This window comes from Protopterus annectens, chromosome 2.part0 (assembly GCF_019279795.1).
Source record: "Protopterus annectens isolate FY-2018-M chromosome 2.part0, PAN1.0, whole genome shotgun sequence".
NCBI classification, from domain to species: domain Eukaryota; kingdom Metazoa; phylum Chordata; order Ceratodontiformes; family Protopteridae; genus Protopterus; species Protopterus annectens.
This window is the reverse complement of record NC_056728.1, coordinates 434,085,184-434,098,615: the sequence shown is the minus strand read 5'-3', so window position 1 is coordinate 434,098,615 and position 13,432 is coordinate 434,085,184. Positions and strand designations below refer to the sequence as shown.

Genomic DNA, 13,432 nt, shown 5'->3' with positions numbered 1-13,432 from the left:
AACAGAGATGACGTCGGGTGAAGTGCGACATCAGCCGAAGCCGGACCCGGACTTTGGAATCCGGCCGACTGAAGGGCTGCCTGACGACAGGACAACCCAGTTGTTATGACTGCAGATGCATCCATGAAGGACATCCGGCAATTCAATGCCCTAATGGCGAGACTTGCAGAAGTGTATACATTTTTACCCCATCTGTCTAAATCTCTGGAATCCCTGCTCAAAGGGGTGGGATTCTTAGCTGTAGTTACTTTTATACCTTTAGGGCCCTGGGAGATAATCTCTGGGTCAGCAGTAGGATTTCTGAAAAGGAATTTGTGAGAGCCAGGGACTCTGTAGTACTTGTCTGGTTTCCTAGGAGCAGGGGGTAAAGTATCAGGAGTTAGACTGGATTCCATAAAGACATCATCCACAACATCCAGAAAGTACAGTTTTGTACCTACCATAAATGTAGATGTTCGAGGATCCCCATTGCTGCAGTCCTTACTATTGGGGTAGTCCGCTGTCCAGTCGGCCCGAATACCAGAGTATATGGCTGACGTCGGTCAGGGCGCATTAGACTGACGTCAGTACGTCAGGGTACTAATGCGCATGACCGACGTCATATCCTCAGTCTTTTCTTGCCCCAGATGTCAGAAGACCCTAAAAAGACAAGGCCCAAAATACCTGCACCAAAAATATGTACAATATATACAAGAATATATACAAAAATATCAGCATGTAACCTCACCTACACAACCACCCCTAAACACAGAGGGGAAGGAGGGAGGGTAAATTGGACTGCAGCAATGGGGATCCTCGAACATCTACATTTATGGTAGGTACAAAACTGTACTATGTTCTTCGTTCCCCATTGCTGCAGTCCTTACTATTGGGTAGAATCCCAAAGCAGAGGTAAGGGAGGCTGGCAAATCATAAAGAAGTAGGAGCTGACAACATGCCTTGCAAAACAGCTGTGGCAAAACCAGCCCTAGACTTAGAGTAGATAGGAAGGTGATAATGCTTAGAGAAAGTATGCACTGAACTCCAAGTAGCTGCTTCCAAAATATCCTTAGTTGCCACCCCCCTTAGAAATGCTGTTGAAGTGGCAGTAGCCCTAGTGGAATGAGGCCTAATCCCAGCTGGAATCTCCTTGCCATGATGGGAATAACAAAATGCAATGCAAAAGCCAATCCATCTAGAAATAGTTTGTTTTGACACAGGCTTGCCCTGCGAACTCAAAGCAAAAGAAACAAACAACTGCTGAGACTGCCTAAAATCCTTAGTCCTGCTTAAATAATAACGCAATTGCCTGTGTACATCTAAAGTGTGCAAAATCTTTTCCTCTTTATTTTGGGGGTCTGCATAAAAAGTAGGCAAATGAATAGTTTGGTTTAAAGCCACACTAGAAACCACCTTAGGCATAAAGGAAGGATTAGTACGTAATGAAACCCTATCCTTATGGAAAATCAAAAGGGCTCTACTGCCATAAGGGCCTGCAACTCAGACACCCTTCTTGCAGAAGTAATAGCCAACAGAAAAGCAGTCTTCCATGACAAGTATTTCAATTCAGCAGTAGCCGCAGGCTCAAAAGGTTGTAGAGTAAGTTTTCCAACACAAAATTGAGATCCCAAGCAGGAGTAGGAGCTCTACGTGGGGTCTTATATTCTTTGCCCCTCTAAGAAACTGCTTGAACAAAGGATGCGAAAACAACGGTGGGTCACAATCATAGTGAGCTGAAATTGCTGCAGCATGAATCTTAATGGAAGAGAAGGACAAACCCTTGTCCAATAACTCAGTAAGATATTGAAGAGCCACACTCAAATTAGGCTCAGAAATCTCCAAATTCTTTGCTGTACTCCAAAATAAAAATCTCTTCCATTTTTCTGCATACACTTTCCTTGTACTAGGTCTTCTAGCTTCCATAATCACATTTAAAACTTGTTGAGGAAGTTGAGACCTGCTGTGTTTCAACACAGAATATGCCAGGCTGTTAGATGAAGAGAGTGAAGCTTGACATTGAGCAGATGACCGTCCTTCTGAGATAACAGATGAGGAATCAGAGGTAAAGGCCATGGCGGCTTCTTTACCAGACTCCGTAGTAGTGGGTACCAGTGTTGCCGAGGCCAATCTGGAGCTATCAAAATCATCCTTGGCCTGTCTTGTCTGACCTTTAATAGTACCTTTGGAAGAAGAGGCAGAGGTGGAAAGGCATACACATGAAGGTTTTTCCAACTGAAAGACAGAGCATCCACTTTCCAAGCTGTGTGATGAAACCCCTTTGGGCAAAACTTTGGCAGCTGGTGGTTTAGTGGAGAAGCGAACAGATCTATGTCTGGAGTTCCCCATGACACTGTCAATTTCTGAAATACATGAAGATCCAGTTTCCACTCGTGGGGATCCATGATTTGTCTGCTCAACACATCTGCTAAGGAGTTCTGTGCTCCCGGCAGAAACCTTGCCTGAAGAGTTAGTTGCAAGCTTAGCGCAGTCTCCCATAAAATCATTGCTTGCCTGCATAGAGGATAAGAATGTGTTCCCCCTTGCTTGTTGATGTACCACATGACAGTTGTGTTGTCTGTTAGAATCAACACCTGCCCTGGAAGTATTAACTCCTTGAAAGCCATTAATGCAAACTGGACTGCTAACATCTCCTTCATGTTGATATGTAGATGCTGTAGTCTGGCAGGCCACTTGTCTTGTATCCACTTTCCATTTAGATGAGCTCCCCAAGCAATGTCCGAGGCATCTGTCGTTAAAATCTGACTCGCCTCTGGCCGGGTCACAGAGAGTCCCTTGTTTAGGTGACATTCCTGAGCCCACCACAAAAATTCTTTTTGAAGGCAAGGTATTATTTGAATGACAGTGTCCAAATCCTGGCAGTGCTGTGTCCATACATTTTGAGATACCATTGTAGCTTCCTCATATGCAGTTTGGCATTGGGAAGCACCAGAATACAAGATGCCATGAACCCTAATGCTTGAAGGACTGTCCTTGCAGTCAGCACGGACTGATGAGATAGTTGATGGAAGTAAAGTGATAGACTCTTTTGTTTGTCCGGGGTTAAAAAGGCCATCTGGGCTGCTGTATTCAGTCTCACACCCAGAAAGCACATGTCTTGAGAGGGTACTAGACTGGACTTTATTTCGCTCACAGAATACCCTAGGCATCTTAGCACTGCTATAACATATTCCAGATGCTGTAGAAGGTCTTCCTTTTCTTGAGCCAGAATCAGGCAGTCGTCCAAGTAAGGATAGATTTGAATTCCTTGCAGCCTGAAGTAAGCTATCACTGGAGCCAGAACCTTTGTGAATACTCTGGGCAGTAGATAAGCCAAAGGGCAATGCAGAGAACTGATAATGAAAATTTCCAGCTCGAAACCGCAGATACTTCCTGCAACTTAGCCTTATAGGCACATGAAGGTAAGCTTCCTTGAGATCTAAAGTTACCATCCAGTGATCTTTGCCCAGCAGAGGTAAAAGCTGTTGTAACGTCAACATCTTGAACTTGGGAATGTCCAGATAAGTGTTGAGGAGAGATAAATCCAAAATTGGTCTCCACGTGTTCCCCTTCTTTGGTACTAGGAACAGGCGAGAATAAAATCCTAGGCCCCTTTCTGATACAGGAACTGGCTGAATGGCCCCATCTGGAGTAACTGAGAAATTTGCTTGTGAGCCTCTTTTCTTTGTGGAGGAGGAACGTCTGGCATGCCTTTGAAAGGAGGCATTGTATGGAAATAAAACCTGTAACCGTGGTGAATGATATCCAACACCCATCTGTCTTGAGTAATTAAATCCCAATTTTCTTTGAAAAGACACAGTCTTCCTCCCAAAGGAGCTACCAGACGAGAATCTACTGGCAGCTGAAAAGGCAGGTCATTGGGTCTGTTTACGAAAGGACTGACCCCTGCCCTCACCAGAAGTCTGAGCAGGTGAACTCCCTGTTCTAGGCCTAAAAGAACCTTGAGCTCTGCCCCTACCACGTCTAGACCTACCCCTAGACTGGGAATCATAAGCAGGATATGTCCACCCCTTAGCAGGCCAATTTCTACTAAACTTCGGTGGCTGAACCTGCAAAAAATCTTTAACAGTTTGCATAGACTTAGCTTTGTCCTCCATTTTCTTTAAAACTGCTTCCACAGGCGAACCAAGCAACACATCAGACTGTAAAGGAGCATCCAAAATCCTTGTTTTAACATGCTCAGCTAAATTCTGATCCCTCAACCAGGCATGCCTGCGAAGAACAGAACTAGTGGCAGCCACCCTCGAGGAGGTCTGTACAGCATCAAAACCACACTGCAAAGAATGCTTACCTACTTGTTCAGACACATGAACTAAATCTAGCAACTCTTTACACTCAATACCTTCCGCTAAAGCATCCACCTTAGATTTCAATTGTGAAAGGAGATAATTTTGATATTTTAGCATGTGAAACTGACAATTCAACGCTCTCATGGCTAGAGTGGAAGAAGTATACACTTTCTTTCCCCACCTATCCAAAGCCCTTGCCTCTATCAGTGGGAACAGGATTTTTAACCACATTCAACACAGGAGGTATAGCTAAGGGCCTATGTTGGGGTAAAAATAAGAATTCCCTAAGCCTTTTCCTGGAATCAGAGTAATCTTGGCCTTCCCATTTAAAGTGTTCTCTCATGGAATGCAGAGTCTCTGAAAATGAGAAATCCTCAGGAGGAGAAGCTGTAGGAGTGGAATCATCCACATCAGAATCAGAATAAGGAGGAAACTCCTGCAAATCTTCCGCAGAAGACTCTGAAGCCTCTGAATACTGTTCCAAACACTCAAACTCAGGTTCCACCCTAGGCCTCTTATCAGGAGGGGGCATAGAACCTCTAATCATAGTAATCAAATCTTCTGCCATTTTAAGCATATGTTTCTTAGGCACAGAACCTGAAGTGCTAGGAGAAGCCCCCACTGAAGCTAAACTTGGCCTACCTCTCAAAGAAGTTTTGGCAACAGAAGGAGAGGCTCTAACTACCTTGGGAAGAGAGGGAAGAACAGTTACCTGAGAAGCCCCCTCAGCCTGGCCTACCTCCTGAGAAGGCACATCCTGTAACAGTAAAGTCTCTGACATCCGGTTAAATACTGAGGCAAGAAAAAACCAAAATGTTCCCCAACGGGGTACTTAGCCAACTCTGATTCGGTCTGAAACTCCGGCTTCGGAAATATTTCAGAACGCCAACCTGCACTTGCAAAACTGCTTCTGCATCGGACCATGCGGCAAAAAAGACTGAGGATATGACGTCGGTCATGCGCATTAGTACCCTGACGTACTGACGTCAGTCTAATGCGCCCTGACCGACGTCAGCCATATACTCTGGTATTCGGGCCGACTGGACAGCGGACTACCCCCAATAGTAAGGACTGCAGCAATGGGGAACGAAGAACATCCAGGGGTATTGCTAAAGGTCTATATTGTGGCAAATCTAAAAATTCTCTGAGTCTCTTTTTGGACTGAGGATAGTCTTGGCATTCCCAGTGGAAATGCTTTCTTAAAGTATGTAGGGTTTCACCAAAAGAAAAATCTTCTGGAGGAGAAGCAGAGGGAATGGATTCCTCTGCATATGAATCCTCATAAGCAGATAAAGGCATGTCTACATATTCAGATACCTCAGAGTCGGACTCTTGGTCTGTTAAAGCTGCTGGGGACAGGTCTCTTTCTCTTAGCAGAGGAAGGCTGGCTTCCCCTAATCAGCATAATCAGGTCTTCTGCCATTTTAAGCATTTGATGTGGTGGCAAGGAAGCAGGTGCTTGAGTTTGGATCGTCGTTTTTTTTTTTAGGCGTAGGGCATACTCTTGGCCTTAGAAACTTGGTAGATTTAGACAGAACTGAAGATGCAAAAGAAGTAGTCGGTTTGTGTCGAATATCGGTAGTGCGAAGAACTTCCTCAGAAGCCGGTACCTGCACAGCGGCTCCAGACCCATCCAAGGCAGAGACACCCACAGGTTCCGTAGTCAAAGCAGAGTCTCGTGGCATACCGGATTCCAAACGGGTCTCAGTAGTGGCCTGTGAATCGAAGTGGGCATCAGGGGCTGCGAAAGCACCTCACTGAGTACCGGTAAACTGGCAACTAGCTTAACGGAAGCGTCGTCACCAGTTTTGGACCTGTGCGGTCTGTCTCTGTCTTTGACCTTACATTTTTTCAAAAGATCAGTAGTCGGATGGCTTACCGAAGCCATTTCGGAATACGGAGATCGAGAGTGAAAGTATTTAGCAACAATAAGGGCCCGACGATGAATATTTCAGGCGTTGAACAAAGCACAAAACCAACAGCGAGGTACGTTGTGGTCTGGGCCTAAACAGGTGACGCAGTAAGAATGGAAATCTCGGTGTAGTATTTGCTTTCCACAAGCGAGACAATTGTTAACTTTTTCTGACATCGGTTAGAGCAACAAAAAAGGATCCCCAATGGGGAACTTAGCTTTAAAAGACTTCAGGATGATTCAATTCAGAAACGAAAACTCAGGTAGCGGCTGACCGGCACTCGTGCAAACTGCTTCTGCTTTGGGCTCCTTGGCAAAAAAGACTGATGTAATGGCGTCGGCTGCCCGTTTTTATACCTGTGACGACCTGACGTCAGTCCGGGAGCGACAGCAACCGATGCAGAAATACCAAGTCTCTGGTATTCAGGCCGACTGAGGGATACCTGCAGGCAGATAACCCAAGTGTGATGACTGCAACAGTGAAACACAAAAAACATCTGCAAGCTCTTGAGTACAGATATGGAAAGTAAGCTACAAGCAGAAAAAATCAAACAAAGGAGGAGCTGTAGCTGAAAGAGTTAAAGGAATTTATCTGGGTGGGGAAGAGAACAATATTTAAGTGGAATACGTTTATACTGCAGGTTACAGACTGCCCTCTCTACCAGGGACTGTTAACAGCACTGGCAAAAAGAATAAGGGATAGGGGAGTGCTAAGTGAAAGACTAGCTCAGGAAGAGTTTTTAGTGGATTCTAGAACAAATGATGGTATTAAAAAAAAGGTAACTAATAGGGCATTATAAAATATTGCATGCTCAGTCAGAGGAGAGTAGAAAAGACTAGAAGAGAGACTGGAAAGGCAGCTTACAAAGAAACAATGGGAAGACAAATGTATGTCTCCCAAATATGCAACAAACTCTAAAAGGTTTAGAATTTTTACACACCAAGCAGACTTCAGAAAATTTGTTCCTCAGGTAGACATGCAAATGCTGAAGGTGTACTGGGAAAGAGAGAGATTCTCTACAGAATACTCTGTCAGAAATGTTGGGAGAGCAGATGACTGCAACTATGGAAATTATTATTTTAAGCTGGGACACAGGATCTGAATTTCCTAGAAAAATACAGTAAGGCCTTACTAACTTTAATGCTATTGCCTGCTTAAAGTAACTACTAGAAAATGGAATTAAAAATTTATACCAACTACACTGAAGTATTGTAAAGGAGATAAAAGAACTGCAGATGGGATCTTTATAAAAGGGAAAGAGAAAATTACATAGAAATAAATGAATTTTTTTGGAAAATTTCAATCAGAAAAATGTCCAGAATGAGGAGTGAGGATTAAGGAAAGGCAAATGAGCAATTTATGCAATGTTGGACTGAAAAAAATTTAAATAATTATTTTTAAAAAGAAAACATATGCATCTGTGTGTATATATACACACACACACACACACACACACACATATATATATATATATATATGCATACACATATATATCTGTTCATAGATACACACACAGTAGCCGCAGTTGTGCAGCGGTTAGTGTTGTCGCCTCACAGAAAGAGGTTCTCCCGTTCGATTCTCTGCTGGAGCTCCTTGTGTGTGGAGTTTGCATGTCCTCCTCACGGTCGAGTGACGTTTAAAGACATGCAAGTAGGTTCGTGCGTGAATGGGTGTGCCTTCTTTGAAGGTTGGGTGTTGGGCTGGCAACTCAGCACCGTAACAAATCCACTGCCAATCATTAGTGGACCGAAGGTCCGCTGTGGCAACCCCTAACTGGGAAAAGCCTAAAAACATTAGTTTATACACGCGCACACACACACACACACACACACACACACACACACACACACACACACACACACACATATTTTTATTTTATTTGCATTTATTTGTTTACCGGGATGGTCCACTGGGCCATTATGAGCCCATTTTCAGTGGAGGCCCAGGGAGAAAAACCCCACACTATAAAGAACAATACATAATATATATAAGAACTATACACAATATATAAACAATACAGTACAATACACCAGCATGATCAATACAATAAAATAGAAGGGGTGCAGTTGACAATTTAAAATCAGAGTACAGTACAATATCACGGATAAAGTGGATTACACAATTAGAATATAACAAGTTAGGATATAACAATTTAAGATAAATACGTTTCTTATGTGAGTAGATTAGTCTGAGTAATTAACACTTATAAAGTTATAAGCTTGAATATAGGTGACAGCAGGCAGTACCAGCACAGTAATTAAGTATTTTGGGATAGAAATAGAGTAGTAATAAATGAAGGTGTGGTAGTATAGAGAAGAGAAACAGGTTTTGGGAAGTGCCGTTTTGTCACGTGCACTGCCATAGAGAGGAAAGGTGTCACAGGGACTTTTTAAAGAGAGCTGGATTGACGGTAGTCCTAATTGATGGTGGGAGGGTATCCCATAGTTTTACAATAGTAAAGGATGACCAGCTGAGAGGTTTGGCTTTTCTACATTCAGGAGCAATTGGTTTTCAGATCGCAGAGGTCTATTTGGATGTTACTGGGCAAGTAGAGAACAAAGGGCTGAGCAGTTTTATGGCTTGTATATAAATTTGTGTGCAGTGGTTAACTGTAAATATGTAAGATAATGCGGGAGTTCTAATCAATTTAGTAGGTGTAATGTGGAACAGTGGTGAGATGAATATTTTGCATTGGTTACAAATTTAACAGTTATTCTAGCATGTGTCAAGTTTGTATTTCAGAGAGGACTGGATGTTGGTAAGAAGAGAGGCACCATACAAAATAAATGGTATAAGAAAGGAAGAGGCTAGGGCCAGTTTTTGAGGAGTGGTTGAGGAAGTATTTGTGTCTACAGAGGATACCCAGTTTTTGATATATTTTTTAATATTGCTGTGAATATGTAGGTCAAATGTTAGGTTGTCATCTGTGATGACACCTAGCAGTTTTGTATTTGGAATACCCTCAATGACAGTGTTATTCTGAGAACGAGTAGTGAATTCATTCTTGTTTAGAGTGGCATTTTTTTTAGGGGTAAATCGCACAAGTTTAGTTTTGTTGGGGTTTAGGGCGAGATGATTATTGGTCATCCAAGTTTTGATAGAAGTGAGGGCACTTTGGGTGAGTTGCTCTAGTTCCGATGTGGACTTGGCAGTGCAGATGATGGTTAAGTTATCTGCACATTGGCTGGACAGTACCTTGACTAAGAGTGGTGTGGAAGCTGTTGATGAAAATGCTGAACAGAAGGGACTCTAGTATGGGTCCTTGGGGAACACCTGTGGTTGTGTTAAGAAACGGAGAGAAAAGACGTTACCACTTGGTAGACTGTTGCCTGTTTTACTTACACACACACACACACACACACACACACATACACACACACACACACAACCATCAAAACAAAAATAAAAATGTTATGTTTTATTTTATCTTCTAATAATGCTTTGAGCTTATGTCTTTGTTTATAAAAAAAATAGTGCTGGGGTAGGAACATTATAAGTCAGCATCCTAGGGCCAACCTGATCCACTCGAAATACAGGGAGATGGAATGACACTCGCATCAACCTGGGCCTTATCAAAGGCTCTCATAAATCCATACCAATCAAAGTCAGACACACCATGGACAGACCTGGTAGACATAAAAAAGCTGCAGAAGGGGGGGGGGGGGATAAGAATTTAAGAACTTTGAGAGTTCCCTGTTGGAAGATCTACTGCTGATCAGTTGTCTCCTGAGGGAATGGTCCAGTATAGTAAGTATCTTTTTTTGCATGGGAAGGAGCCATGACTGAGACGGGAAAAATATGGTGCCAAAGAGGCAGGAACTGAAGCCTCTTGGAGAGATGAGGTCACAGAGCCTTAAAAGGGAAGAAGTGGTCCTAAGGGTAAATCCTTTGCCTTCCTTTTCTGTGTTTGCGTTTTTTTAATCTATACATCAAAGGAGAGGGAGGAATGACACAATTGGAGAAAGAGATGACAAAAATTGGCCAACTTTCTATAAGCTAAATAAGATTCACTTAGCTGAGCTCTCAAGCTTGCATCCAAAGATGAAGTAGGCAAATGAAACTTGAGAGCTACAATGGAAGAAGTGCATTGTGAAAGGAGGGAGGAGTTTGACCTCTGAAGAAGTAGATTTTGTCAAGGCGGATATCCCTCCCATCCCTTTCAACTGATGGGCTAATGTAAGAGAGTGCTCTACCTTAGACATGTTTCCCAAATGAAAATATGATTTTACAACAGTATACACCTGGTTCTGCACTGTCTACCTACAATCTAGGATAACAATGAAATGTTGCACTTTTTCAACAAAGTCAAGCTTGTTTCTACCATTTAAGGTATGATTAGGAAGTGAGTGAGGGGGTGTACTGGAAGCCCTCAGTGTAGCACAAATTGCCTCAGTTTTGGAGAAGTTCAATTTCAACCAATTACAAAAAAGCCAAGTGTGAATGGCTTCAACCTAGTAAGCTACAGAAAACACACTTGCCACTTTATTTTACGAGAAGGACAGGCGAATTTGATCATCACCAGTATAACTACATATCCCAGCCTACTCTCCCTAATGTTATCTCTCTATGGAAACTTGGATGCTAGACACTCTACTTGTTTTAGCCTGCCAACCAGAAAAAATACTAAATTATATGCCTGCTTCCAGTCACAACAGCATTAAAAACCTGGATGCTAGACACTCTACTTGTTTTAGCCTGCCAACCAGAAAAACACTAAATAATTATATGCCTGCTTCCAGTCACAACAGCATTAAACCTGAGCAACCACAGAACATATTAACAGAGATGTCTGGTAATCTTTAGTGAAACTGAAGATTTTATAATTAACAAAAAAAAAAAAAAAAGAAAGAAAAACATACTGTACAGTGTGTGTGTGTGTGTGTGTGTGCGCGTGTGCGTGTATCATGTTTTCACAAGGATTCTGTTGACAGAGGAAAGGCATTTCACTACATGCAGTTTCAGATGGTTAGTAAAATGCTCTACCTTTTGGATGTACTGTGGATCTTAACAAAAAACAAATTCTAACAACCATGTCGTGGAGTGCCAACAAAAATGATGCAAAGCATTTCAAAGATACGTAAAGTAAATAATAAAAATTGTCTTAATCTGTGTGCATTGTAAATTAATCAATTTTACCTAATTCAGATAGCATAGAATTCCGAAGTTCCATGATATTTCTTGGAGTCATCTGTGGTGTTGAAATGGGAGGTGACATCTGAATCTGTAACATAAATTACCATCTTAGTGGACTTGCACATTCAATCTCAAGTATGCAAAATAAAAGTACAGTTTTGTACCTACCATAAATGTAGATGTTCGAAGATCCACATTGCTGCAGTCCTTACACTTGGGTAGTCCGCTGTCCTCGGTCGGCCCGAATATCAAAGTATAAGGCTGACGTCGGTCAAGGCGCATTAGACTGACATCAGGACGTCAGGGTACAAATGCGCATGACCGACGTCATATCCTCAGTCTTTTCTTGCCCCAGATGTCAGAAGACCCCAAAAGAAAGGTCAAAACCAAAAGACAGCAAACAACCAACCAACCACCCTTGCACTAATAATATGTACAATATATACAATAAATACAATATTTACAACCCAACCCACACAACCGCCTCTAACTACAGAGGGGAAGGAGGGAGGGTAAATTGGACTGCAGCAATGTGGATCTTCGAACATCTACATTTATGGTAGGTACAAAACTGTACTATGTTCTTCATCTCACATTGCTGCAGTCCTTACACTTGGGTAGAATCCCAAAGCAGAGGTAAGGGAGGATGGCAAAACTATAAAGCAGCAGGAGCTGCCAAAATGCCCTGTAAAATAGCAGTGGCAAAACCAGCCCTAGATTTAGAATAAAGTGGAAGGTGATAATGCTTAGAGAAAGTATGCACTGAACTCCAAGTAGCTGCCTCCAAAATATCCTTAGTTGCCACCCCTTAAAAAGCTGTCAAGTGGCAGTAGCCCTAGTGGAATGAGGCCTAATCCCAGCTGGAATCTCCTTACCATGATGGGAATAACAGAAAGCAATGCAAAACCCAATCCACTTAGAAATAGTTTGTTTTGACACAGGCTTGCCCTGAGAACTCAAAGCAAAAGAAACAAATAACTGCTGAGACTGCCTGAACCCTTTAGTTCTGCTCAAATAATATCGCAACTGCCTGTGTACATCTAAAGTGTGCAAAATCTTTTCCCCTTTATTTTGAGGATTTGCATAAAAAGTAGGCAGATGAATAGTTTGGTTTAAAGCCACACTAGAAACCACTTTAGGCATAAAGGAAGGATTAGTACAAAGATACCCTATCCTTATGGAAAATCAAGAAAGGCTCAACTGACATAAGGGCCTGTAATTCAGAAACCCTTCTTGCAGAGGTAATGGCCAACAAAAAAGCAGTCTTCCATGATAAATATTTCAATTCGGCAGTAGCTGCAGGCTCAAAAGGTTGTAGAGTAAGTTTCTCCAACACAAAATTGAGATCCCAAGCAGGAGTAGGAGCTCTACGTGGGGGTCTTATATTCTTTGCCCCTCTAAGAAATTGCTTGAACAAAGGATGAGAAAACAATGGTGGGTCACAGTCATAGTGAGCCTAAATTGCTGCAGCATGAACCTTAATAGAAGAGAAGGACAAACCTTTGTCCAGTAACTCAGTAAGATATTGAAGAGCCACACTTAAGTTAGGCTCAGAAACATCAAATTCCTTTGCTGCACTCCAAAATAAAAATCTCTTCCATTTATCTGCGTACACTTTCCTTGTACTAGGCCTTCTGGCTTCCAAAATAACATTCAAAACTTGCTGCGGAAGTTGAGACCCTCCAGGGTTCAAAACAGAATATGCCAGGCTGTTAGGTGAAGAGAGTGAAGTTTGACATTGAGTAAATGACTGTTCTCCTGAGACAGCAGGTGTGGAATCAAGGCAAAGGCCATGGAGGCTCCTGCCAGACTTCTCAGTAAAGGGTACCAATGCTGTCGAGGCCAATCTGGAGCTATTAAAATCATCCTTGGCTTGTCCTGTCTGACCTTTAGGAGTACCTTTGGGAGGAGAGGCAGAGGTGGAAAGGCATACACATGAAGATTGTTCCAATTGAAAGAAAGAGCATCCACTTTCCAGGCTGTGGGATGAAACCTTTTTGGGCAAAACTTTGGCAGCTGGTAGTTTAGTGGAGAAGCGAACAGATCTATGTCTGGAGTTCCCCATGACACTGTCAATTTCTGAAATACATGAGGATCCAA

The 13,432-nt window shown here is 42.5% G+C and overlaps 1 protein-coding gene across 2 annotated transcripts in view; it reads right to left on the bottom strand.

Moving 5' to 3' along the window:
* Positions 1–13,432, bottom strand: part of VPS13A (vacuolar protein sorting 13 homolog A) — a 4,910,496-nt gene that overhangs the window by 2,817,241 nt on the left and 2,079,823 nt on the right. For both annotated transcript variants that reach the window (XM_044060868.1, XM_044060869.1), the window contains exon 24: positions 11,336–11,420. In XM_044060868.1, coding sequence (XP_043916803.1) covers positions 11,336–11,420 — 85 coding nt within the window. The remainder of the gene's footprint in view (positions 1–11,335; positions 11,421–13,432) is intronic.